The sequence below is a fragment of the Crinia signifera genome, chromosome 6, assembly GCF_055691185.1.
Source record: "Crinia signifera chromosome 6, ASM5569118v1, whole genome shotgun sequence".
In the NCBI taxonomy this organism is placed as follows: Eukaryota; Metazoa; Chordata; class Amphibia; order Anura; family Myobatrachidae; genus Crinia; species Crinia signifera.
Window position 1 is genome coordinate 26,869,645 of NC_139222.1, and position 27,597 is coordinate 26,897,241.

Below are 27,597 nucleotides of genomic sequence, written 5' to 3' on the forward strand. Positions count from 1 at the left end.
CTGTTTCTAAGATTGAGCGGAGACACAGCAGTGTACATAGGGCCGGATTCTCCCTGCGATGTGCCTGCAAAATCACTAAAGTGCCCACACATAACCAGCCTAGGCCGGCCATGTTTTGGGTCCCAGTGCCTGGTGTGATGTCACACGGCTGCCGCAGCTCCAGCGATCCGGTCTGAATTGGGCCCTATATCTCTGTCCACTTCACGGCTTAGTAAATAGACCAACCAATCTGCTGCCATGTTACAGGCTGTGTTTGGAACATATCCCTCCAATGTACACAGATCCCTATTGGGGTCTTCAGCTGCCTCAGCCCTTACACCAAGCTCACTTTCTCTCTGCCCTATATGTACATGGGAACTCTTCCTCCTGTCACTGACACACACACAGCAATCACCGCCTCGGCGTGCTCACGCCACCACTGGTTCTAATACTACTTTCAGACCGCAAATGCCGTGTCGCACACGGGATTAGGACATGGGTCCCATCCCCAGAGCAACACGGCAATGCGGTCTGAAAGTTCCAACACCGACACGGCATATTGCCGAGTCGGTGACGTCACATGGGGCGGTGCTGGGCTGCGGCGCGTCATCGGGGGCTCGGGAGGAGGCAGTACTTGGAGCTGACAGTGCTGCCTCCTCCATACTGTGAACGGGACACGGGTCGCTCGACCCAGGCACCCGTTCACACCGCAGTTGACACGGGTCATAGCCGTGTTCAACCCTGGTCAATAACAGGGTTGAATAGCCGTGTTGCTCTACCCGTGGTGCCCTTTTCAGACCGCACCGTGACCCGTGTTTAGGCCCCGCGAACACGGCAATATGCCGTGTTCGGAGTGCGGTCTGAAAGCGGTATTATTCTGTCTGCTCCCAGCCAATGGCGTTTCAAGATGAAATCTGCCACCATAATAGCCTGGTGTGTGCGCAGTTACTGGCAGTAAAAGGGAGAATGGGGCGAGCCAGTCTTTTCAGACCGAAGCTTGGGAGGACAAGGCCAGGTCCATGGCCCTGATGGTGCACGGGTAGTGTGTATCTATAATGGGTGCAGCTTGTGAGATGCATATAGGGGCCCACACTGCACTCATTCCTTCATTACCTCTTTGGACTCCTACGTTGGCAGCAGTAATGCTGCAATATCACTGGGAAAATGGTGGTAGGGAAATCACTGGAAACATGGCCACTACGCCATTTTGCTAGAGACCAGCACTGGAGAGTCAGGCACAGCCCTAGTCTACAAGCATTTAGTGATATGCTGCCCAGATACCAACTAGAGAGGACAGGGCCCAGACTGCACATAGGCCCCCTCCTATGCCCCTGTGCATAGGCTAACATAGAGGACTGGCCACACTGGTGACTAGTGTGCCACACATGCTGGCGGGTGCATTACTTAAGCCCTTCATGGTTTGCTTGAAGTTTATATATGGTAACACCATGGTGAGAAGTGGGTGCTAGGGCTGGCAAATGGCTGTGGGTCCGGGATGCAGGTGGAGCCCTGAACAAGGGTGGAGGAAGCATCACAGGGATCATTATTACAGTAGTCCACAGCAGGGAGGTCTATCAGCACTACATCCAGCCTCTGTTGGGCAGACTGCAACCTGTGGAAAGCGGGGGCTAGGCTAGTAGTTATCAAGGGAGGAAAGAGTGGTCACATGCACCCAGGGCTGCAATCGGGGGTACCCTGGGGACAAGTGTTCCGGACCCTGCTGGTCTTATGGGAGGAGAGGGCCTTGCCCTGGCCCGCTGAATCACCCACTAATGCCGCCTTCTGGAGCGACATTCTTGTTCCCCCGCCGCACACCGCTCCCTCCGGCTCACTTATTAGCACCAGGCCGCAGGTGCCCTTCTACACACCACCCACCTCTCACACATCGCGTCGGAGAGGGGAGCGCAGAGCGCCAGCACTACCCAGATTTCGGGAGCGCTGGCGAGGAGTGCACAGCTCCCATCTCCTGTCAGACACTGTGTGTGAGTGGCGGGCAGCAGGGGATCGGCAGCCTGGCGCTACTAAACAAGCAAGTAACTCCCCCTGGCATATATTTCCCCATGGCAATGAGCAAGTAACTCCCCTGGCATGTATTCCCCCATGGCAACGAGCAAGAAACTCTCCCTGGCATGTATACCCCCATGGCAACGAGCATGTAGGTAAGCTGCAGTTATGTGGCATAATGTGTAATAGGCATTACGGTGTGGCATAATGTGTAATAGGCATTACGATGTGGCATAATGTGTTAAAGGTAATAGGGTGTGTTGTAATATGTAAGGGGCATTACGGTGTGTAGAGTAATATGTTTTTTCTGCGTGCAGTCAGACGTGACATAAATAATTTGTGTAACAATAGGTGGTGGGGGGGCTGCCCCTTGTTGTCAGTCCCGAGCCCCACAATTTTCTGATGGCAGCCCTGCATGCACCGGATTGCTGGAGGAGGCTGGGAGCTGCCGGCCAGATGTATGGCAGCCACTAGTGTGTGTGTGCTGGGCCCAGGCAGCAGCCTCAATTCCAAGTGCTGGGTCCAGAACATGAGTGGCAGGGGTAGAATCAGGCTCCTGACTGGAAGGCTGTAGGTTCCCAAATGCAGAGTAGAGACCACCGCTACAGCAAAAAGATAGACACCATTAGTTAGACAAACAAAAAGGTCGACGTGCAAATAGGTCGACAGTCAAAAGATCGACATTGTTTTTTTTCACTGTTTTTGAGCCGACATGTGCCGACAGGTGGTATTTCATGCCCTACCATCCACTACGGTGTGGAGCTAGATTATAATAATGTGCCGAGCGCAGCGAGGCACCATGCCCGAAGCATTGCGAGCCATGCGAGGGGCTGCATTTCACTTCAAACTGTGTCCATGTCAACTGTGTCGACATGTGGGTAAAAACCAGTGAAAAAACCATGTCGACCATTTTGACTGTCAACCTAATGGCAGTGTCGACCTTTTTGCATGTCTAACTAATGGTGTCCGGGTTGACAGGGTCAAAGTTTGATATGGGAAAGGTCGACAGGGTTAAACTTTTTACATGAAAAAAGTGCACGTGATATATATATATTTTTGGTACTTATGAGTTATCTGGGCGCCCGATTTTTTGATTGTATGCCTTAAGTTAAGGCATACAATCAGATGCGATGCGATGCGATATCGCATCGCATCGCATGCGACCATCGGATGCGATGACCCGATTTTTCCATAGGAATCAATGTTAAAATGGACTGAGTCCATTTTAACATGGAATTCAATGGGAAAAAGGGGTCCTTTTCATACCCCTACTATCCAAGTGGGCATGGAGTTGGATATAAACCTGTGGCGAGCCACCGAGCCCGAAGCGTGGCGAGCGGACGGTATTCTGTGTCCGCTCGCCACGCTTCGGGCTCGGTGGCTCGCTACGCTCGCCACAGGTTTATATCCAACTCCATGCCCACTTGGATAGTAGGGGTATGAAAAGGACCCCTTTTTCCCATTGAATTCCATGTTAAAATGGACTCAGTCCATTTTAACATTGATTCCTATGGAAAAATCGGGTCATCGCATCGCATCCGATGGTCGCATGCGATGCGATGCGCCCGATCCGACCCGATTTAGAAATCGGGCGCCCAGATAACTCACAAGTACCATATTTTTTTTTAACAGTTTTGGTGTCAATGTCGACAACTGTCAACATGGACCCTAAATTGGTGTATTGCGTACCCTCGCATAGCACGCTGCACTCGTCATGCATCAGGCTAGGCACACTATTATATTCCGACGCGGATGGCGAAGTGTCTAATGATAGAACCTTTAGTAAATGTGCCCTCAGTATCCTTAGCAAGCGCTTCCATGTGTCGTCTTATGGGAATATACAGTGTTCCCCTGTGAGGGAGGGGTATAACCCAGCACATAGTGTGTGACAGGACTCCCAGGTGCATCATAGTGTTACCAGTAATGGTCTGAGCACAGGAATGGTGACAATGCAAGTGTAATAAGTAACCCGCTCTGTCACCAAGGAGACGCAGCACCACCATTCCCAGTGATGAGGTTTATTATGGGAAATAGGACAGTATATATTCCAGTCCCTGCAAGAGGTTGTATATTGGGACCAGGTTGGTGGTCACGGTGAGGTTGTTGGTGGTGAGGTTGGTGGTTATGGCATAAGTTTTTCATAGGTGCTTCAATGGTCCTCAATTCTTTGACTGAAAAGACACAATCCCACAGTTAGTAGATAATAATCCCCAGTAACTGTGGAGTGGGGGGTAGTGAGTGGGCACTCACCTTGTACCTCAGCACCTCGTTCTCATGCTGTAACCTCCTGAGTCGTCTCATGTTGGCTTCCATCTGCCAGGAGAAAAGACAGAAGGAAAGGATCATGTTAGTATAAGGAAGGAAGATTACATAGAGTGAGACTGAGTATAACCATAATCTGGCCTACATTGGCATTACACTGTCTTCCATGTATAGAGCGCCATCCACAGGGGGCCGGCAGCTGCTGCAGTGTGATATCAGGGCTGGGACTAACCATCGGCCCTGGCATGTAAGTGCGCAGAGTCACCCGCCGTGGGCACCGTGCACAGTATGGCTGCACGCTGAGGGGGCAGAGCTGGTGCACATGACGCCCCAGCAAACATGTATGTGTTATGTGCGGCCTTCTGCCCCTCTGTGTGGGTACCACAAGCAGTAATAGGGCAGTAGGAGGAATGTGGAGCAGTTGGTGTAATGGCTAGTAATAACATAGCACCATGGGCAGATAAAGAGTTCCATAGCCCCTGGGCAGTAGAAGGAGTGTGGAGCAGTTGGTGTAATGGCTGGTAATAACATAGCACCATGGGCAGATAAAGAGTTCCATAGCCCCTGGGCAGTAGAAGGAGTGTGGAGCAGTTGGTGTAATGGCTGGTAGTAACATAGCACCATGGGCAGATAGATCCATAGCCCCTGGGCAGTAGGAGGAGTGTGGAGCAGTTGGTGTAATGGCTGGTAGTAACATAGCACCATGGGCAGATAGATCCATAGCCCCTGGGCAGTAGGAGGAGTGTGGAGCAGTTGGTGTAATGGCTGGTAATAACATAGCACCATGGGCAGATAAAGAGTTCCATAGCCCCTGGGCAGTAGAAGGAGTGTGGAGCAGTTGGTGTAATGGCTGGTAGTAACATAGCACCATGGGCAGATAGATCCATAGCGCCTGGGCAGTAGGAGGAGTGTGGAGCAGTTGGTGTAATGACTGGTAGTAACTTAGCACCATGGGCAGATAGATCCATAGCCCCTGGGCAGTAGGAGGAGTGTGCGCCTGGGCAGTAGGAGGAGTGTGGAGCAGTTGGTGTAATGGCTGGTAATAACATAGCACCATGGGCAGATAGAGCCATAGCCCCTGGGCAGTAGGAGGAGTGTGGAGCAGTTGGTGTAATGGCTGGTAATAACATAGCACCATGGGCAGATAGATCCATAGCGCCTGGGCAGTAGGAGGAGTGTGCGCCTGGGCAGTAGGAGGAGTGTGGAGCAGTTAGTGTAATGGCTGGTAATAACATAGCACCATGGGCAGTGGTTACTATAACCCGGTACTCACTGTGTGTTCTCTGTTCTCCAGTTCTCTGTTCTGGGCACTGATCATTACATTCTTATACTGGATAACAAAATGGAGGCTCTCCAGTTCTTTTACCCAGAATTCACCGGGGTATCCGTGATCCTGCAATATATCCGAGTGTAATTACAGCACTAATATACAATATTATGAAATGGCTTCATGAATGAATCACCATTAGTTTGTTTTGTTTATATGAACATATCAAATTCAAGCTTTCATTATCCAGTGTGACTTAGGAAATGGCAGCAAACATCTGACTCGTTGCTTTAGATATTATAAGGTAATATTCTATTATAAGTTAATGTTGCTTATTTTAGTTGACCTTGGATATAACAAGTTTAGATTCAATGTACTGAGCTTATATCTGTCATATCAGAGGGCAATATAAAGTCCCTGGTAAATAAACAACAAGTAATTGGAAAGATAAAAGACATATAAACGTATAAGAGGCCGCATACAAAGCAATAGATCAAACTCCAAATCTACATTATTGCCGTTAGTTCTCATATAAAATTGTACCTTTATATGGATCTTAACCTCATTCGGCAGGTCAGGTGGCGCAGCCGGTGCGGATGGTGACGCAGCCGGTGCGGATGATGCAGCCAGTGGAGAATGTGATGCATCTAGGTGGGGTTGTGATACCCCCTGGTTAGCACGGTATGCCGCCGGTGCATCAGCCGATTCTGCCGGTACTATTGGTGCAGTAGCTTGCAGGGCTGCCACAGTTTCCTACAGGGAGAAGCTGACACTGCGTCACACTCTCAGTCACATCGAGCTGTATAACAGCCCAGCACATGCAGAGGAGAGAACGCCATGACTATGCTATAACTGGTGTAAGACCGAAGCTGACCTGCAGGGAGGTGATGGTAGTCTCATATGCAGCTCTCTCCTCCTGGTGTTGTGCCCGGAGCGCTGTAGGGGAACAGAGTGCAGTTATATAGGAGGTCAGAGGTCACACACACCCACACCTGAGCCTGTCACATGGTCTCTGCTGCCAGGTACAGAGTGCTCCCGGACACCCCACGTAACAATGGATGACACCCTTGTCTTACTGCAATGCTCTCCTCACCTGCACACGCCCTCTCCACCGCGGTGTCCCGGTCTTCTATAGCCTGCAGTGCGCAGTATGGGGAAACAATTGTCATTTAAATGCATATAACATAATACAGATTAGTAATAATTTTATTAACAAATAATGTTTCCAATTACAGTTACTGACATCAGAATGAGAAAGCCGCGCTGCAGGGGGCTCATTCACATTTACCACATTTACGGTGGCTGCATGGACTCTGTACAGATCACTGACCTGGATGGGGCCACCTGTGATCCTCCCATCACATGTGGATGTCCCAGGGGACTTATTAGGCACTAAGATCCCAACATGGCGGATAGCACTGAGTATACAGTGATCATATATACTGTTACAGCGAGTGTCCGGTTATCACCATTCCCATAACCACATGGGAATGTCCCTGTATTTATAGGCATCCATGAGAGCGCACTGCCTATAGGCCCTAATACACAGGTACATGGAGAACTACATGTAACAGACTCTTCCCATACCTCCCAACTGTCCCGTTTTCCACGGGACCATCCCGTTTTTTTTGGACATTCCCGCTCTCCGCCCGTGGCGGCAGTGTCCCGCGGCGGGAGGGGCGCAGTTGGGAGTCCCCACAGCCTGTGCACAGCATCTATTCAGCGATGCAGAGGGCGAAAAACGGGGTCGTGGGCCGATGGCGCCCTCATTTGCATAGGAGATGCCCTCATTTGTATAGGCCACGCCCCTTTTGGACACTGGCGAGTGTCTCTCTTCAACAGAGGAAGGGCCAGATACACTAAGCTCCAAATGTGATAAAATGGAGAGTGATAAACAGCCATCCAATCAGCTCCTGACTGACATTTTTGAAACCCAGCCTGTGACATGGCAGTTAGGAGATGATTGGCTGGCTGTTTATCACTCTCCATTTTATCACTTTTGAAGCTTAGTGCATCTGGCCCAAAGAATGTCTTCCCAATGCAGCAGTATCAGATAAATGTCACATTCTCCCATGTATAATAACAGTATTGTCAGACTGGTGCTGCTTATACAGAGTAGCACGCCATGTGTATACTGCCGCACGTCTAATACAGAGCAGCCAGCAGGGGGCGGCACAGGATATGTGAGCTATAGGTTACTGTACTGCTAGTATTATGGGCTGGTCCTGTGCCAGTCCCCAGCTGCTGTGGCCAGTGCCGCCTATGTTTGGCTGTCATAGGGTGGCACCGACCACCCCACCTACAGAGACCCTATTATATATATCTGCGTCTGACCTGCTCCTTCAGCTGCTGGATCTCTGCTTGGAGCATTTGGATCTGCAGCTGGTTCTCCAGGTATGTAGATCTCATGTCTTCCCGTTGTTGCTGGATAAGATGAATTTTCTTATCCTGCTCTGTGACCCTCTCTATGTATGAGGACAGGAGAGTGTGAGACTGGGCCAACGGGATTCATATCATGTTCTATTTGTGTCTAATCACATACTACTAGGTACACAGCCCTACATCCTACACTACCGGCTACACTGCCCTACATCCTACACTACCGGCTACACTGCCCTACATCCTCCACTACCGGCTACACGGCCCTACATCCTCCACTACCGGCTACACGGCCCTACATCCTCCACTACCGGCTACACGGCCCTACATCCTCCACTACCGGCTACACGGCCCTACATCCTCCACTACCGGCTACACGGCCCTACATCCTCCACTACCCGCTACACGGCCTTACATCCTCCACTACCGGCTACACGGCCCTACATCCTCCACTACCGGCTACACGGCCCTACATCCTCCACTACCGGCTACAAGGCCCTACATCCTCCACTACCGGCTACAAGGCCCTACATCCTCCACTACCGGCTACACGGCCCTACATCCTACACTACCGGCTACACTGCCCTGCATCCTACATTACCGGCTACACTGCCCTGCATCCTACACTACCGGCTACACTGCCCTGCATCCTACACTACCGGCTACACTGCCCTACAACCTACACTACCGGCTACACTGCCCTACATCCTACACTACCGGCTACACTGCCCTACATCCTACACTGCCCTACATCCTACACTACCGGCTACACAGCCCTACATCCTCCACTACCGGCTACACGGCCCTACATCCTCCACTACCGGCTACACGGCCCTACATCCTCCACTACCGGCTACACGGCCCTACATCCTCCACTACCGGCTACACGGCCCTACATCCTCCACTACCGGCTACACGGCCCTACATCCTCCACTACCGGCTACACGGCCCTACATCCTCCACTACCGGCTACACGGCCCTACATCCTCCACTACCGGCTACACGGCCCTACATCCTCCACTACCGGCTACACGGCCCTACATCCTCCACTACCGGCTACACGGCCCTACATCTTACACTACCGGCTACACGGCCCTACATCCTACACTACCGGCTACACGGCCCTACATCCTACACTACCGGCTACACGGCCCTACATCCTCCACTACCGGCTACACGGCCCTACATCCTCCACTACCGGCTACACGGCCCTACATCCTACACTACCGGCTACACGGCCCTACATCCTACACTACCGGCTACACTGCCCTACATCCTACACTACCGGCTACACTGCCCTACATCCTACACTACCGGCTACACTGCCCTACATCCTACACTACCGGCTACACTGCCCTACATCCTACACTACCGGCTACACTGCCCTACATCCTACACTACCGGCTACACGGCCCTACATCCTACACTACCGGCTACACGGCCCTACATCCTCCACTACCGGCTACACGGCCCTACATCCTCCACTACCGGCTACACGGCCCTACATCCTACACTACCGGCTACACGGCCCTACATCCTACACTACCGGCTACACGGCCCTACATCCTACACTACCGGCCCTACATCCTACACTACCGGCTACACGGCCCTACATCCTACACTACCGGCTACACGGCCCTACATCCTACACTACCGACTACACTGCCCTACATCCTACACTACCGGCTACACGGCCCTACATCCTCCACTACCGGCTACACGGCCCTACATCCTCCACTACCGGCTACACGGCCCTACATCCTCCACTACCGGCTACACGGCCCTACATCCTCAACTACCGGCTACACGGCCCTACATCCTCCACTACCGGCTACACGGCCCTACATCCTCCACTACCGGCTACACGGCCCTACATCCTCCACTACCTTATACACAGCCCTACATCCTACACCCTGACACTACCTTATACACAGCCCTACATCCTACACCCTGACACTACCTTATACACAGCCCTACATCCTGACACTACCATCTACACATCCCTACATCCTACACCCTGACACTACCGGCTACACAGCCCTACATCCTACACCCTGACACTACCGGCTACACAGCCCTACATCCTACACCCTGACACTACCGGCTACACAGCCCTACATCCTACTGCCTGACACTACCGGCTACACAGCCCTACATCCTACACCCTGACACTACCGGCTACACAGCCCTACATCCTACACCCTGACACTACCGGCTACACAGCCCTACATCCTACACCCTGACACTACCGGCTACACAGCCCTACATCCTACACCCTGACACTACCGGCTACACAGCCCTACATCCTACACCCTGACACTACCGGCTACACAGCCCTACATCATACTGCCTGACACTACCGGCTACACAGCCCTACATCCTACACCCTGACACTACTGGCTACACAGCTCTACACCCTGACACTACCTTATACACAGCCCTACATCCTACACTACCGTTTACACAGCTGTATATCCTACAGGGATGCGGTCATTTGGTCGAATGCATTATGGTCGAATGTCATTACATCGAATCCATTAGGTCGAATTGCTAAAAGGTCGACATGATTCTAGGTCGACATGGGAAAAGGTCGAAATGATTCTAGGTCGAAAGGTCATTAGTTCGACAGGTCATTAGGTCGACAAGGTCATTAGTTCGACATTGTCTAGGTCGACATTCACAAAGTCGACATGGGGTTTTTCACTGTTTTTTGAGCCGACATGTGCTGACAGGCGGTATTTCATGCCCTACCATCCACTAGGGCGTGGTGGGAGAATAAAATAGTGTGCCGAGCGTAGCGAGGCACCATGCCCGACGCATAGCGAGCGATGCGAGGGGATGCAGTGCACTTTAAACTGTGTCCATGTCGACTGTGTTGACATTCAGGTAAAAAAACAGTGAAAAACCCCATGTCGACTTTGTGAATGTCGACCTAGACAATGTCGAACTAATGACCTTGTCGACCTAATGACCTTTCGAACTAATGACCTTTCGACCTAGAATCATTTCGACCTTTTCCCATGTTGACCTAGAATCATGTCGACCTTTTAGCAATTCGACCTAATGGATTCGATGTAATGACATTCGACCATAATGCATTCGACCAAACGATCCCAACCCATCCTACAGCCTGATACAGCCTGACACTACCAGCTACACAGCCCTACATCATACTTTGCATTTTAATTGACTAGAATGCCACTGAATCTGCCCCCTATCTGTATTGTTAGATAACCAGGAAACACCAGCCGGAGAGGTACACAGCGATAATGGCCACACACACACATCTCTCCCTGTCACACGTCTGCCATCTACAGCTCCTCACACAACATAGAGGGTAAGAGGGTTTTCTTACTGGTCAGCTCCTCAATGGACGCCTGCTGTTCCTCCTGCTGCGCTCTACGCTTGCTCTGAGAGAGAGAATAATGTTTTTACAGCTGTAATTATATAACAGTCATTACACTGGGCCCCTGCTCATTGTAAGGTGTAAGCAGTGTGGTACAGTGTTGGGTACAGGCATACCGGAGCATGAGGTGGGGTACAGGCATACGGGTGCATGAGGTGGGGTACAGGCATACCGGAGCATGAGGTGGGGTACAGGCATACGGGTGCATGAGGTGGGGTATAGGCATACGGATGCATGAGGTGGGGTACAGGCATACGGGTGCATGAGGTGGGGTACAGGCATACGGGTGCATGAGGTGGGGTACAGGCATACGGGTGCATGAGGTGGGGTACAGGCATACGGGTGCATGAGGTGGGGTACAGGCATACGGGTGCATGAGGTGGGGTACAGGCATACGGGTGCATGAGGTGGGGTACAGGGATACAGGTGCATAAGGTGGGGTACAGGCATACGGGTGCATGAGGTGGGGTACAGGCATACGAGTACGTGAGGTGGGGTACAGGCATACGGGTACATGAGGTGGGGTACAGGCATACGAGTGCATAAGGTGGGGTACAGGTGTACTGTGTCTGAGATGGGTACAGACATATGGGAGCATGAGGTGGGTACAGGCATACGGGTACATGAGGTGGGATACAGGCATACGGGTGCATGAGGTGGGGTACAGGCATATGGGAGTATGAGGTGGGGTACAGAAATATGGCTACATGAGGTGGGGCATATGGGTGTATTAGGCGATGTGGGGTACAGGAATATAAGTACATGAGGTGGGGTACAGGCATACAGGCGCATGGGGCAATATGGGGTAAAGGCATACGGGTGCATAAGACAATGTGGGGTGCAGGCAGGGGTGTACAACATACCCTCCAACTGTACCTTTTTGGCAGGTACAGTACCAGCTTTTTGTGGCCTGAACCTTTATTTGGGTCTCCAACTGGCCATTACAGGTATAGGAAAGGGGCGTGGCCACGCTCCCTTTCATAATTTGTACCGGTTTTAGCTCTTTAGATGTTGGAGGGTACGGTACAGCATTCGTGTATTCCGGCAATACTGATAATAACAATAATAAAATGACCCCTTACATCAGTGGTTCCCAAACGTTTTTGAATCACGGCACCCCGGAGTATCAGAACTGTTTTCATGTCACCCCGAGGCCAAAGGTTTCTCATTGAGAAAGTCAGAAACAAATATTACGGTAAGTTATTTGTGTTTATTTCTCCTCCTTACGGTCAGGTGTGTGGTAATGGACAAAGTTCACTTTTGTTTGTCCTCAGTTTGCCTATTACATTGGCCATACATTAATTTGAATTGATCATAGATCACCAACCCAGGGCACCCTTGAAAGTCCCCCAGGGTGCCACAGCACACAGTTTGGGAACCACTGCCTTACATGATAGATTTGGGCACAGACACATCCTGACATTTAGACATAATAATTAGGTATAATACACGCCTTCTGTGCACAGACACGCCCACTTCCAGATAAGTCCCGCCCCTTCTGAAGTCCATGAAAATCCCTCATTGCGGACAAAACAAATAACAGTAACAGCGCACGTACCTTCCTCCGGAAGCATGGGCAGCATAGTCTATAGAGGAAACAGCCACTCATGGCTGACACCTCCTCTGCTCCTCCTCCTCCCCTCCTTCTCCAATCTCCTCCTCCTCTCCTTCTCCCCTCTCCTCCTCCTCTCCTATAATCAGAATAACTTATGCCAAGGAAAGTTATATAATAAAATAATTGCAATGAGCTCTTGCTATGGCTTCCTGCTCTGGTGAGAACCAGGTAACGGAATGCACGATACTGTGCTGCCCTGGCTTACCACTCTGTGTCATCATAGGATCATTATGATGTCATTGCACAAACATTAGCAGCAGCCATATGGGGAAGTATGTATAGGACATAAAGGAGGAGATTGACTAAGCTTCATAGAGAGATAATGTAGCAGCTCCCAACTGTCATTTACATTTGATAAATGCCAGTTGGGAGCTGGTTGGGTGGTACTTGATCTCTCTCTCTCCCAGGCTAGTACATCTGCCCCCCACCATAGTATCAGACTGTAATTAGGGATAAGCAGGGGCAGAATCGCATAAAAATTGGCCCAATTTTTGGGGGAGGAAATACAGTTTAATACTAACGATTTATGGATGTGTGACTGCTGACATATGATATCGGTGTCTCTTCTCTCTTCATTTAAATGCATTAATGGGATTTGATGGGGGGGGGGGGCGGAGCTGATTTCGAGTCAATGTCACAGGCTGGGTTTGAAGAATGACAGGCAGGAGCTGATTGGCTGGTATTACTTTTCAAGGCAGAGTACATCTCACCCCATAAGCTGGTCAGAGAAAATGTTATATTCTTATCTTATGTTGTATTATTTATTGTCATCATTTCACCTGAAGAATATGTTATAGCATCATTGGGGTACCACTGGTACTGCTGTTTATCATAGATATAAATATATTGGCAGATAAGAACCTAATGGCCAATCCAGTCTGCCCTTTAGGGATAGAGTATTAGGCATAGGGTATAATGGTTGGTTTAATAGCTAGGGGAAGGTTTCGAGGGGGGTGGACAGTAAGGGGCTCTCCCAGCTGTTGATGAACAACACATCCCAGCATGCCTTGCGGCCTTTTTCAGTATGGCCTAATAAAAAGGCAAGGCATGCTGGGATGTGTAGTTTATCAACAGCTGGAGGGCCGCTTATTGCCCACCCCTGGTTTAGAGGGTGGGGTTAGGGTAGAAGGGTTAAATTTACTAAAGCTTCTAAAAATGATGAGGTGATGTTCCCATAGCAACCAGTCAGAATCTATCGTTTTCTAGGATGCAATAGACAAATGATAGGTTGCTATGGGCAACAGTAGCAATCCCACAGACGCTAGGCTGCCGCCAGAGAAACTCTCCTCACACTGCAGAGGTGTGTGCTTCCCACCAACCCCCAATACCACGGTGGGACACTGGGGCCTGCGGGTGGGGCAGCAGGACAGTCCCAGAAATGTGTGGAGGCATGATATCACATGCATGTACATAATAGTGGAATAGGAGACTGCTGGACATAATAGCTAAGAAGCTGGGCCATTTGAAACAACAAATGCAAGCTTGTGTTTGATTGGCTAAAGTGCTGGTTGCTATGAGCAACTTCTATAACAATATGTTTAGAAGTCTGGGGTAGATGTATGAAGCAGTGATAAGGGAGGAAAAGTGACCCATGACAACCAATCAGCTGCTCTGTATCATTTTATATTATGCAAATTATAGATGTTACTTCAGTGCTGATTGGTTGCCATGGGCTACTTCCCCTCTGGCTCACTTCTCCCTTATCACCGCTTCATACATGAACCCCTCTGTTGGCAGACCCTGGTCACTCCTTAGATCAACACCAATATATTGACATAGGCTTAAGTCGACAAGATAAAAATGTTGAGAAACGTAACTCGAAAAACATATGCTGAGATTCTGGAGTCAACATTAAATGTCCACATTCTAAACATGTTGACATAACTACGTTGATATATTAGATGTCGCCCTCGGGCCCATGTCAACATTCTGTCATCATCATCCTCCAGAACCTGTTGCACCTGCTATTCGGAACGTCCATCATAGCTCACTCCACTCCAGATCACCTCATCTCGTAATTGAGTTGTGCTCAGTTCCTAAGGGCTCCGGCCATTGGAATCCCCACGGTGAACATTTTGAGGAAGTTTATCTCCTATATTGCACAATGGCAGAGACAGAACTAGCAGCAGACATCCACAACAGGCCCTGGCTCTTTTCCCCTGGGCTGGACATGGAACAAGGATGTCTTCTGCTTCTGCTGGAATCTGTAAAGTATCCTTGAAAGAGTCACCTCTGGTATAGGCAATTCCCTCAGATAGCAGTGCAGCTCTCCCTGACAGACCGGCCAGCTCTCCCCTCACAAACGAGCCAGCTCTCCCCTCACAAACCGGCCAGCTCTCCCCTCACAAACCGGCCAGCTCTCCCCTCACAAACCGGCCAGCTCTCCTTCACAGACCTTGGAGAGTGATAAAGTGAAGTCATTAGAAAAAGGCAGAAGCGCATTGGTTGCTTTGGGTAACAGCTCCAATTTCTCTCTCTCTCTCCAAATCCCGATACATCTCTCCCCCTTGTGCCCGCCCGTATTCCCCTAGAATGTAAGCTCACAAGACCAGTGCCATCTCTCTATCGCCTACTGTCTCTTCTATGTCATTCTGTTGTTGGGGGATTTAGATTATATAATCCATATTATACATCAACATATCCTGTATACGGAGCAATGTTTGACCTCTAGGGTGAAACCTCATCTAATTCTGTAACAATTCCAAACATTGCCGCATAAAATCACAATTATATAGAAGATAAACTCTGGATATGTACATTTTTATTTGTGACAATGACCTGTTATAACTGGCCAACATCCAGTATTACAGAGCAGGCGTATATACAAGTGATAACATGTATACGGGATCCCGCAGAGTCCGCCTGCAACAGAAATGATTTGGGCCTCTGCCTTACATGGACATTTGTAGGGTGAACACCTCATCCCTTTAATTCCGGACACATATTAATTACACAGGTTCTGTGGCTGGCTAACTTCAAGACTCCATTTCAACTGTAGCATGAAAACGCCCATCTCTTTAACTACCTCAAATCCCCCGCTCCCCCAGCACACACACCAATCAACACCAGCACAGTGACCTTATTACACTCCTCCTCACCTGTCATTGCTCCCACCCTCCTTCCTAGGTCACACCCTCTCATGCGCCGCCATTCCAGGGAACGTCACACAGAGAAGCTGTGCCAGCTGTCGGGAATTGTAGTTTAAAACGGATCCACATTTCACGCTGTTTATACAGCGCAAATGACAGAGCTGGACTACAACTCCCAGCAGCTCCTGCGGCACTAAGAGACAGGCACCTAACCTGTAATAGCAACAATGCTCTCCTACAGGCCTGCCTGTCATGGTGATATTGGTGATAATCTATAACCATACAGTACATAAACACAAGAGCTGACAATCTGATTTTGGGTGTTAAAACGCACGGAGGGCCAGATGTATCAAGCTTCAAAAAGTGATAAAATGGAGAGTGATAACAGCCAGCCAATCAGCTCCTACCTATCATGTTACAGGCTTGATTTGAAAAATGTCAGGTAGGAGCTGATTGGCTGGTTGCTTATCACTCATCACTTATTAAAAACACACACAAATTCATAGTTTTTCTTAAACTTAAAAAAAATAAGTTGATTAGGGGCCCTGCATTGGTTTAACAATAGCTCCGCCCACTTGCAGGCTATCACATTTACCCTTGTTCATATGCTGTGGAAATAGACCAATCAGCATGCTCTGCCATAGCTTTGCGATTGGTGGATGCTAAAACTGTGGCACGGCATTTTGGGATCTGTACTTTGACAGCAGTCTGCAAGCTTGCCTTGGGCTCAACAAGACAATGAGCGCGCTGGAGTATACGGGTCAATTCCAAGTCACCGCTTCCATCACTTGTGAATGTGTAGATGCTTAAGGAGAATGTTCCTTTGACTAAAACACTTCCCGCATTCCGAGCAGATGAACGGCTTCTCCCCGGTGTGGGTGGCGCTATGCCGGGTCAGCTGCAAGTTATCGGCAAACCGCTTCCCGCAGGCGTGACAGGCAAACGGCTTCTCCCCCGTGTGCGTCCTACGGTGCGTCATCAGCACCGACCTCTGATTGAAAGACTTGCCGCACTCGGCGCAAGCGAACGGCTTCTCTCCGGTGTGAGTCCTCTGATGTTTGGTGAGGTTGGACTTGGAGGTGTAGCCCTTGCCGCACTGAGGGCAGGCGATAAGTTGCGGCCCAATATGGACGGACTGGTGCGAGATGAGATAGTGCTTCTCCCGGAACCGTTTCCCGCACTCCGAGCAGGAGTGCGGCTTCTCCCCAGTGTGGATTTTATGGTGCTTGGCCAGGTTGGACTTGCTGGTAAAGTTCTTCCCGCACACATCGCACATGAATAGCTGCGAGCCTCGGTGATGGGTCTGGTGTTTGAGGAGATCGGAGGTACACGTAAAGCTCTCCTCACATTCAGAACACGTATAAGTCCTTATGCCCGGTGCTATATGGAGAGACACAGTCGGAGTCCGCCACTCATTCTGGTCACCCTCTGGGGAAGTTGCCTTTGTACCGCTGGCCTTAACACCAGATTTGAGTTTTATCTTGGAACCATCTGCATCAGTACCTCTGAGACTCCCTTGTTCAGATTCCTCCTTAACAGGATCAAACACATTTTCCATACTGGCGCTTTCGGTCTGTGTTCCAACTCTGCGTTCCATTAGCGGTCCTTCATCGCATGAGTCCTCCGTGCTAGAGTCAGAACAATACTTGGTATGTTCCGTAACGGTCTCAGTGTCAGAGTCTGGGAGATCTCTTTTAACGTTGGATTCCTCGGCCAGAATTTTAGGACAGCCAATCGTCTCCTCTTTACACATTGGGGAGTAGGCGGTTCCCAGGTACGTGCCATTAGAGCGCTGTTCTTTGGTCAGGTGGCCGTTTATGGGACTTGGACAGCGGAGTCTTCCTCGGGTATCTCTGGCGTTCGAATGATCTGCTGGGAGGAAACGCACGGTAGTTAGTCAGAGAAGAATTTATTTTAGAAGTGAGTTAAATCTCTGATTTTGCAAAACCAACTCAATGGTTATAAAGCAGATAAAGGGGAGGGGGATTTGTATGTATTTGGAGTTGCTGCTGATTACCAGCACTTTGCGCAAGCAAAGACTTGCGATGACGGACGCAGATTGCCAGTGACTGATAGTCAGATGCCATTTTCTGCCATTGCTGGGGTGGGAAGAGGCCACAATCCCTCCGTTAGGGGATAGAAACTTCCCCACTTCTAAATGCAGCTGGCTTGTGTCATTGGTAAATTTCTACCTCACACTACGGTACTCGTTTCCTAGCACGGCGCCCACGATTTTCAATCGTATGGCATCTTATGCATTGTATCGCATCGCATGCCATATAGCCGCATGCTATGCGATTTAAAATTGTATAAGCACCCTAATGGGTGTTTTCAATGTCAAATGGCCCCCCTATACGATTTTTGATTGTATAAGCACCCTAATGGTTGCTTACAATGTTAAATGCACCCCCACTATCAACGGCAACCGGAAGCACAACCTTTTCATACGCCCAGTATCCACGTCGGCGTGGAATTGAGTTTATATAGTGTGGCGAGCGGACGCGTATTACTTTACATGTATTCCACGTCCCATCACGGGGCTCGCCACGCTTTGGGCTTGGTGGCTCGCTGTGCTTGCCACACTATCTAAAATCAACTCCACGCCGACGTGGATGGTGGGGGTATGAAAAGGTCAGAGGAAGCGTACCGCTGCGCTCGCCACGCTTCGGGTTGGCGTTGTGGGGGTACTTTTAACATTGTAAGCACCCATTACGGTGCTTATACAATTAATAATCTTATAGGGGGGGCCATTTAACATTGAAAGCACCCATTAGGGAGCTTATACAATTTTAAAATCGTATCCCATCGCATTGTATGCCATAAACAATGGTTTACGATTTTAAATAGTATAACATCGGGTGCCATCGCGTCGCATCGCATACCATTGTAAGGCTTATGGTATACGATGCGATGGGCGCCGTGCTAGGAAACAAGTACCCCCACTACCTTATTAGTACACACTACAATAATGTAACGCAGCGTTATACACAGTAAATAAGTGAGAATACGGACTTTACCGTTATTTATTAAATGCAAAAAGATGCACTTTCAATATAGAATGTCATTATATACAACCCTCACATCAGATATAAATGGAATTTTCTTCCCTACTTCCCTATATTCTAATATAAAACTGTGTTGGGGCCAAATGGCAATGATGGCCAATCAGAAGAGGTGGAGTAGTGCAGCGGGAAGACACTGCGCTCATATTCGTGTATTGTTCTACAAGCCTTTCAGTACCTGCGGGTGTGCCCGATTGTGACACTATTAGGTAAATATGCCCTAACTATACCCAGCTTATGCTTGCCCATCACAGCCCGCTGTGCGTGGCAGGTCCCTAAGAGACGGGGTTCTCTTCCCTACACCCAGAACAATCCCATCAGAAACAGACGTTGCAGGCGTCATACGCACTGCTCAGAGACTCTCTGTTTGCGAATTTGGAACGTGCACACAAACATGGCAGTCATTACGTTTCTTACCTTGTAGCGTATGTGGCTGGTGATTCTCAAAAATAAGGTCCTCATAAAGATCTTCACTTTTGTAGTTACAGGCCTGCACAGGAAAAAGACAACTGAAAACACGACACTACTGGAACAGGACATACAATTATATAGACAGCCCCTGTGTATAGTGCCCCGTTCCCAGCAGTCACATCCCCCAGTGTTACTGTATAAAGCCCCAAACTCAGCAGTCACCTCTCCGGTCACATCCCCTGGTGTTAATGTATAATTCCCCATTCCCAACAGTCATCTCTCCGGTCACATCACCTGGTGTTACTGTATAATGCCCCATTCCCAGCAGTCACCTCCCCAGTCACATCCCCCGGTGTTTCTGTATAATGTCCCATTCCCAGCAGTCACCTCTCCTGTCACATCCCCCTGTGTTACTGTATAATGTCCCATTCCCAGCAGTCACCTCTCCGGTCACATCCCCGGTGTTACTGTATAATGTCCCATTCCCAGCAGTCACCTCTCTGGTCAAATCCCCCGGTGTTACTGTATAATGTCCCATTCCCAGCAGTCACCTCTCCGGTCACATCCCCCGGTGTTACTGTATAATGTCCCATTCCCAGCAGTCACCTCTCCAGTAAGCAGGTGAATGATCTTGTTGGTGAGTTCCAGTATCTTCTGCTCATTATCCCCCCCATGTATAAGTAAGTGAGGTGGAGGTTTTGTGATGGGGTGCTGGGTCCATCCTCCTGACACCTGGGGACAGCAGGTGCTTCTGGGTGTCACACTTTCACCTGACTCCTTGTTTATTACTATATAATCCTATATATTTAGAGAAGAACAAATAAACATCAGTGCTGAGGTACATGTGTACTGGAACAGATATTTATAAAATGGTGTAAGATAATGGGTGTGTTATTCCAGACACAAGATAGTTGACCTTTTATTATCCGCTATTATGGCTTTTAGATTTACAGATGTAGCGCCGCTCATCCAGCGCCGGGGCTCGCCAGATCCACTGACGAGCGGACGCTACATCTGACTGGGACAGGCGAGTCCCAATTTCTCATCGGCGGGGGTACAGGAACCCTCCCCGTCTCTGCTCCAGGGGCAGGGGGGAGGTGGGGGGCGGCAATGGGGGACAGTGACGAGGCGGCAGGGACCCGGGGGAGCTCCGGTTGAAGGGTATGCGCGTGCGTCTCGTGCATCCCCTTCCAGCAGCTGGCGAAATTACACAGCAATTTAGATTTTCAGTTTAAACACACCCCACCCAAATCAAAATATCTTGAGATGAGTGACATCACTGTGACGCTCCCAGACCCCCTCACCTCCCCAGTCATGTCCCTGTATTATTACTATAGATATAAGTGATGTCACAGTGACGCTCCCAGATCCCCTCACCTCCCCAGTCATGTCCCTGTATTATTACTATAGATATATGTGATGTCACAGTGACGCTCCCAGATCTCCTCACCTCCCCAGTCACGTCCCTGTATTATTACTATAGATATACGTGATGTCACTGTGACACTCCCAGATCCCCTCACCTCCCCAGTCACGTCCCTGTATTATTACTATAGATATAAGTGATGTCACAGTGACACTCCCAGATCCCCTCACCTCCCTGTATTATTACTATAGATATAAGTGATGTCACAGTGACACTCCCAGATCCCCTCACCTCCCCAGTCACGTCCCTGTATTATTACTATAGATATATATATGAGGTCACAGTGACACTCCCAGATCCCCTCACCTCCCCAGTCACGTCCCTGTATTATTACTATAGATATAAGTGATGTCACAGTGATGCTCTCAGATCCAGTCACCTCCCTGTATTATTACTATAGCTATAAGTGATGTCACAGTGACGCTACCAGATCCCCTCACCTCCCCAGTCACGCCCCTGTATTATTACTATAGATATAAGTGATGTCACAGTGACACTCCCAGATCTCCTCACCTCCCCAGTCACGTCCCTGTATTATTACTGTAGATATAAGTGATGTCACAGTGACACTCCCAGATCCCCTCGCCTCCCCAGTCACGTCCCTGTATTATTACTATAGATATAAGTGATGTCACAGTGACGCTCCCAGATCTCCTCACCTCCCCAGTCACGTCCCTGTATTATTACTATAGATATAAGTGATTTCACAGTGACGCTCCCAGATCCCCTCACCTCCCCAGTCACGTCCCTGTATTATTACTATAGATATAAGTGATGTCACAGTGACGCTCCCAGATCCCCTCACCTCCCCAGTCACGCCCCTGTATTATTACTATAGATATAAGTAATGTCACAGTGATGCTCCCAGATCCCCTCACCTCCCCAGTCACGTCCCTGTATTATTACTATAGATATAAGTGATGTCACAGTGACGCTCCCAGATCCCCTCACCTCCCCAGTCACATCCCTGTATTATTACTATAGATATAAGTGACGTCACAGTGACGCTCCCAGATCCCCTCACCTCCCCAGTCATGTCCCTGTATTATTACTATAGATATAAGTGATGTCACAGTGACGCTCCCAGATCCCCTCACCTCCCCAGTCACCTCCCTGTATTATTACTATAGATATAAGTGATGTCACAGTGACACTGCCAGATCCCCTCACCTCCCTGTATTATTACTATAGATATAAGTGATGCCACAGTGACACTCCCAGATCCCCTCACCTCCCCAGTCACGTCCCTGTATTATTACTATAGATATAAGTGACGTCACAGTGACACTCCCAGTTCTCCTCACCTCCCCAGTCACGTCCCTGTATTATTACTATAGATATAAGTAATGTCACAGTGCCACTCCCAGATCTCCTCACCTCCCCAGTCACCTCCCTGTATTATTACTATAGATATAAGTGATGTCACAGTGACACTCCCAGATCCCCTCACCTCCCCAGTCACGTCCCTGTATTATTACTATAGATATAAGTGATGTCACAGTGACACTCCCAGATCCCCTCACCTCCCCAGTCACGTCCCTGTATTATTACTATAGATATAAGTGATGTCACAGTGACGCTCCCAGATCCCCTCACCTCCCCAGTCACGTCCCTGTATTATTACTATAGATATATGTAATGTCACAGTGACACTCCCAGATCCCCTCACCTCCCCAGTCAGGTCCCTGTATTATTACTATAGATATAAGTGATGTCACAGTGACGCTCCCAGATCTCCTCACCTCCCCAGTTACCTCCCTGTATTATTACTATAGATATAAGTGATGTCACAGTGACGCTCCCAGATCCCCTCACCTCCCCAGTCACGTAACTGTATTATTACTATAGATATAAGTGACGTCACAGTGACACTCCCAGACCCCCTCACCTCCCCAGTCACATCCCTGTATTATTACTATAGATATACTGTAAGTGATGTCACAGTGACCCTCCCAGATCCCCTCACCTCCCCAGTCATGTCCCTGTATTATTACTATAGATATAGGGGATGTCACAGTGACGCTCCCAGATCCCCTCACCTCCCCAGTCATGTCCCTGTATTATTACTATAGATATAAGTGATGTCACAGTGACACTCCCACATCTCCTCACCTCCTCAGTCACGTCCCTGTATTATTACTATAGATGTAAGTGATGTCACAGTGACACTCCCAGATCCCCTCACCTCCCCAGTCATGTCCCTGTATTATTACTATAGATGTAAGTGATGTCACAGTGACACTCCCAGATCCCCTCACCTCCCCAGTCACGTCCCTGTATTATTACTATAGATATAAGTGATGTCACAGTGACGCTCCCAGATCCCCTCACCTCCCCAGTCACATCCCTGTATTATTACTATAGATATAAGTGATGTCACAGTGACGCTCCCAGATCCCCTCACCTCCCCAGTCATGTCCCTGTATTATTACTATAGATATAAGTGATGTCACAGTGATGCTCCAAGATCCCCTCACCTCCCCAGTCACATCCCTGTATTATTACTATAGATATAAGTGATGTCACAGTGACGCTCCCAGATCCCCTCACCTCCCCAGTCATGTCCCTGTATTATTACTATAGATGTAAGTGATGTCACAGTGACACTCCCAGATCCCCTCACCTCCCCAGTCATGTCCCTGTATTATTACTATAGATGTAAGTGATGTCACAGTGACACTCCCAGATCCCCTCACCTCCCCAGTCACGTCCCTGTATTATTACTATAGATATAAGTGATGTCACAGTGACGCTCCCAGATCCCCTCACCTTACCAGTCATGTCCCTGTATTTTTACTATAGATATAAGTGATGTCACAGTGACGCTCCCAGATCCCCTCACCTCCCCAGTCATGTCCCTGTATTATTACTATAGATATAAGTGATGTCACAGTGATGCTCCAAGATCCCCTCACCTCCCCAGTCACATCCCTGTATTATTACTATAGCTATAAGTGATGTCACTGTGACGCTCCCAGATCCCCTCACCTCCCCAGTCATGTCCCTGTATTATTACTATAGATATAAGTGATGTCACAGTGACACTCCCAGATCCCCTAACCTCCCCAGTCATGTCCCTGTATTATTACTATAGATATAAGTGATGTCACAGTGACGCTCCCAGATCTCCTCACCTCCCCAGTCACCTCCCTGTATTATTACTATAGATATAAGTGATGTCACAGTGACACTGCCAGATCCCCTCACCTCCCTGTATTATTACTATAGATATAAGTGATGCCACAGTGACACTCCCAGATCCCCTCACCTCCCCAGTCACGTCCCTGTATTATTACTATAGATATAAGGGGTTGGGATCATTTGGTCTATTGCATTATGGTCGAAAGTCATTAGGTCGAATCCATTAGGTCGACATGCTAAAAGGTCGACATGACTCTAGGTCGACATGGGAAAAGGTCGACATGATTCTAGGTTGAAAGGTCATTAGTTCGACAGGTCATTAGTTCGACAAGGTCATTAGTTCGACATTGTCTATGTCGACATTCACAAGGTCGACATGGGGTTTTTCACTGTTTTTTTACCTGAATGTCAACACAGTCGACATGGACACAGTTTAAAGTGCACTGCATCCCCTCGCATCGCTCGCTGCGCTCGCTATGCGTCGGGCACGGTGCCTCGCTACGCTCGGCACACTATTTTATTCTCCCACCACGCCCTAGTGGATGGTAGGGCATGAAATACCGCCTGTCGGCACATGTTGGCTCAAAAAACAGTGAAAAACTCCATGTCGACCTTGTGAATGTCGACATAGACAATGTCGAACTAATGACCTTGTCGAACTAATGACCTGTCGAACTAATGACCTTTCGAACTAGAATCATGTCGACCTTTTCCCATGTCGACCTAGAGTCATGTCGACCTTTTAGCATGTCGACCTAATGGATTCGACCTAATGACTGTCGACCATAATGCAGTAGACCAAATGACCGCATCCCGATATAAGTGACGTCACAGTGACACTCCCAGTTCTCCTCACCTCCCCAGTCACGTCCCTGTATTATTACTATAGATATAAGTGATGTCACAGTGACACTCCCAGATCTCCTCACCTCCCCAGTCACCTCCCTGTATTATTACTATAGATATAAGTGATGTCACAGTGACACTCCCAGATCCCCTCACCTCCCCAGTCACGTCCCTGTATTATTACTATAGATATAAGTGATGTCACAGTGACACTCCCAGATCCCCTCACCTCCCCAGTCACGTCCCTGTATTATTACTATAGATATAAGTGATGTCACAGTGACGCTCCCAGATCCCCTCACCTCCCCAGTCACGTCCCTGTATTATTACTATAGATATAAGTGACGTCACAGTGACACTCCCAGACCCCCTCACCTCCCCAGTCACATCCCTGTATTATTACTATAGATATAAGTGATGTCACAGTGACACTACCAGTTCTCCTCACCTCCCCAGTCACGTCCCAGTATTATTACTATAGATATAAGTGATGTCACAGTGACACTCCCAGATCTCCTCACCTCCCCAGTCACCTCCCTGTATTATTACTATAGATATAAGTGATGTCACAGTGACACTCCCAGATCCCCTCACCTCCCCAGTCACGTCCCTGTATTATTACTATAGATATAAGTGATGTCACAGTGACACTCCCAGATCCCCTCACCTCCCCAGTCACGTCCCTGTATTATTACTATAGATATAAGTGATGTCACAGTGACGCTCCCAGATCCCCTCACCTCCCCAGTCACGTCCCTGTATTATTACTATAGATATAAGTGACGTCACAGTGACACTCCCAGTTCTCCTCACCTCCCCAGTCACGTCCCTGTATTATTACTATAGCTATAAGTGATGTCACAGTGACACTCCCAGATCCCCTCACCTCCCCAGTCACGTCCCTGTATTATTACTATAGATATAAGTGATGTCACAGTGACGCTCCCAGATCCCCTCACCTCCCCAGTCACGTCCATGTATTATTACTATAGATATAAGTGCCGTCACTGTGATGCTCTGAGACTCCTCTCACCTCCCCAGTCAGCAAGTAGATGATCTCCAGGGTGAGGTTTAGAATCTTTTTAGTCGTGTGGTTCTTTTCCATCCTCTGTGAGTCAGAAAGATAATAAATTTTGCCTCTTTAACCTAGTCAGAGATTAAAGACAAATATATTAATTGTGTATACTAGAAGTACATTTAAACATAGCACAAAGAACGTCACAGCTACTTCAATTGTGTAGTGCAATTTCCATTAACTCTACTCAGTGCTGCCACTAGAAATGATGGGGCCCAGGACTGATCATTAGTCCGCCCCCCTCCCCCTCTTCACCTATTGTCCGGCTCTGCAGGGCCACCCCCCTTCCACTGCCCTAGATGAATACCACTGCTCCTGCAGCGCAGTCTTCTCCTCCACCTCCGGATGCTGGCGGACATTTAAAATATGGTGCCGACTTGAAAGCCAATCATGGCTCACATTCCGGCAGCCAATGAGAGCAGTTGTCAGTATGCAAGCTCTAATTGGCTCACCAGATGGTGCCGCATTTTAAATGGCTTCCAGTGTGTGGCGGTGAAAGAGAAGCCTGCGCTCTGGGAGCAGTGGGCTTCAGCGGGGGCAGCTCAGCGGAGGCAGTCAGGGGGTGCGGTGGGCGGAATGAGTGGCCAGGCCCAGGACATCTGTACCCGCAGCATCCCCCTGATGGTGGCCCTGACTCTACTGTATATATCAGCAGCAGCAATTTAGTAATTTCAGGTGGCAGACAAGGTGCAGGCAGACAGGGTCATACTCATCAGAGATTACAGTCCCTAAGGAGGGGGGAGGGGGACAAGCTGAGAATAATAGTTCCTGCAGAGATAGGTTGCGTCAGTACATTTTGACATTATTTATCGCAATGCTGGCATGTCAATTAGAATGCCGACAAAGCATTCCTGTTGGTTTTAGCATGGACTTAGCTGGTCCAATGGGGAGAGAAGCGGCTGAGGGGGTGGACAATAGAGGAGGAAGGGGGAGATCACAGGAGACTGGGTACGGGGTTTTCAGGTCGATAATGTCTGGGTATAAAGTCAAAAGGTCAACACTATTGGTCGACATGGCATTCCTAGTTTAAAGGGACAGTATGGTAAACCTATGCCAACAGCATGCAGATTGCAGGGGACAACAAATGCAAATCGCAATGAAATCCAGCTCTGCAAGTGCCCCAATATGTGCATTTATAGGACTGACAGGAATATAGCCAGATCCCATGTTTATAACAGAACCCAATCTGTGCTATCTGCATATGCAATAAAGCTATACTATGTTCCTAGCTAGATGTATTCATACATTGTTATACAGACAATTATTACATTATGCATAAGAATCCTCTAAAGCACAAATCTCATCAATTACAATTACAAACTACATTTAAAAGGACTCGGAAATGACAAGTACATAGGAAAAAAAAAACCTTAATCCAGCTTTCTTCTTCAAATCATGAACTTAGTAACCAATGGACAAATCAGTTCCCCTACCTTAAATCCCTTCTGTAGGATCTAGAAAAGACCGGAAGTGGAATCGAAGAAAAGCTTAGTCTAATTAGAGTCAGGAAGATTTACAAGGTCACTTCCGGGTTTTAGAGTCTGCTATTCTTGTTGTGCGTTCCATTGCACTTCCTGGTTATGCGTCGCTCTGTCCTTCCTGGTTATGCGTTCCAAAATACTTCCTGTTTATGCG

At 48.9% G+C, this 27,597-nt stretch overlaps 2 protein-coding genes across 7 annotated transcripts; both read right to left on the minus strand.

Moving 5' to 3' along the window:
• Positions 1-4,002: 4,002 nt before the first annotated feature.
• Positions 4,003-12,974, minus strand: LOC146010210 (uncharacterized). 2 transcript variants are annotated; one of them, XM_083151238.1, is made up of 9 exons: positions 12,856-12,974; positions 11,247-11,301; positions 7,847-7,977; positions 6,606-6,648; positions 6,387-6,448; positions 6,056-6,265; positions 5,519-5,638; positions 4,234-4,296; positions 4,003-4,154 (listed from the first exon to the last, which is right to left on the minus strand). In XM_083151238.1, the coding sequence occupies exons 1-9, from the start codon at positions 12,904-12,906 to the stop codon at positions 4,143-4,145; spliced, it is 747 nt and encodes a 248-aa protein (XP_083007364.1). In that variant the 5' UTR covers positions 12,907-12,974; the 3' UTR covers positions 4,003-4,142. The 2 variants fall into 2 exon arrangements, with proteins under 2 accessions (XP_083007364.1, XP_083007363.1); XM_083151237.1 differs by having other exon boundaries at positions 4,003-4,296.
• Positions 12,975-15,656: 2,682 nt separating this feature from the next.
• On the minus strand, positions 15,657-27,504 carry LOC146010192 (uncharacterized). 5 transcript variants are annotated; one of them, XR_014444736.1, is made up of 6 exons: positions 27,396-27,503; positions 25,921-26,033; positions 20,081-20,272; positions 19,481-19,553; positions 16,474-17,873; positions 15,657-16,401 (listed from the first exon to the last, which is right to left on the minus strand). XR_014444736.1 is itself a non-coding variant. In XM_083151193.1 (5 exons), the coding sequence occupies exons 2-5, from the start codon at positions 25,990-25,992 to the stop codon at positions 16,786-16,788; spliced, it is 1,422 nt and encodes a 473-aa protein (XP_083007319.1). In that variant the 5' UTR covers positions 25,993-26,033; positions 27,396-27,503; the 3' UTR covers positions 15,657-16,785. The 5 variants fall into 5 exon arrangements, 4 of the variants coding, with proteins under 4 accessions (XP_083007319.1, XP_083007318.1, XP_083007321.1 ...); XM_083151193.1 differs by having other exon boundaries at positions 15,657-17,870; XM_083151192.1 differs by having other exon boundaries at positions 15,657-17,873.
• Between the last annotated feature and the right edge of the window lie 93 nt (positions 27,505-27,597).

Excerpts from the sequence above, each read along its gene's own strand:
- LOC146010210 (XM_083151237.1), bottom strand. The coding sequence starts at position 12,906 with ATGAGTGGCTGTTTCCTCTATAGACTATGCTGCCCATGCTTCCGGAGG. Across the intron at positions 11,302-12,855 it reads GCCCATGCTTCCGGAGGAAG|AGCAAGCGTAGAGCGCAGCA; the intron begins GTACGTGCGCTG and ends TCTCTCTCTCAG. Across the intron at positions 5,639-6,055 it reads AGGTTAAGATCCATATAAAG|GATCACGGATACCCCGGTGA; the intron begins GTACAATTTTAT and ends GATATATTGCAG.
- LOC146010192 (XM_083151192.1), bottom strand. The coding sequence starts at position 25,992 with ATGGAAAAGAACCACACGACTAAAAAGATTCTAAACCTCACCCTGGAG. Across the intron at positions 20,273-25,920 it reads TCTACTTGCTGACTGGGGAG|GATTATATAGTAATAAACAA; the intron begins GTGAGAGGAGTC and ends CTAAATATATAG. Across the intron at positions 17,874-19,480 it reads CCAGCCACATACGCTACAAG|CAGATCATTCGAACGCCAGA; the intron begins GTAAGAAACGTA and ends GTTTCCTCCCAG.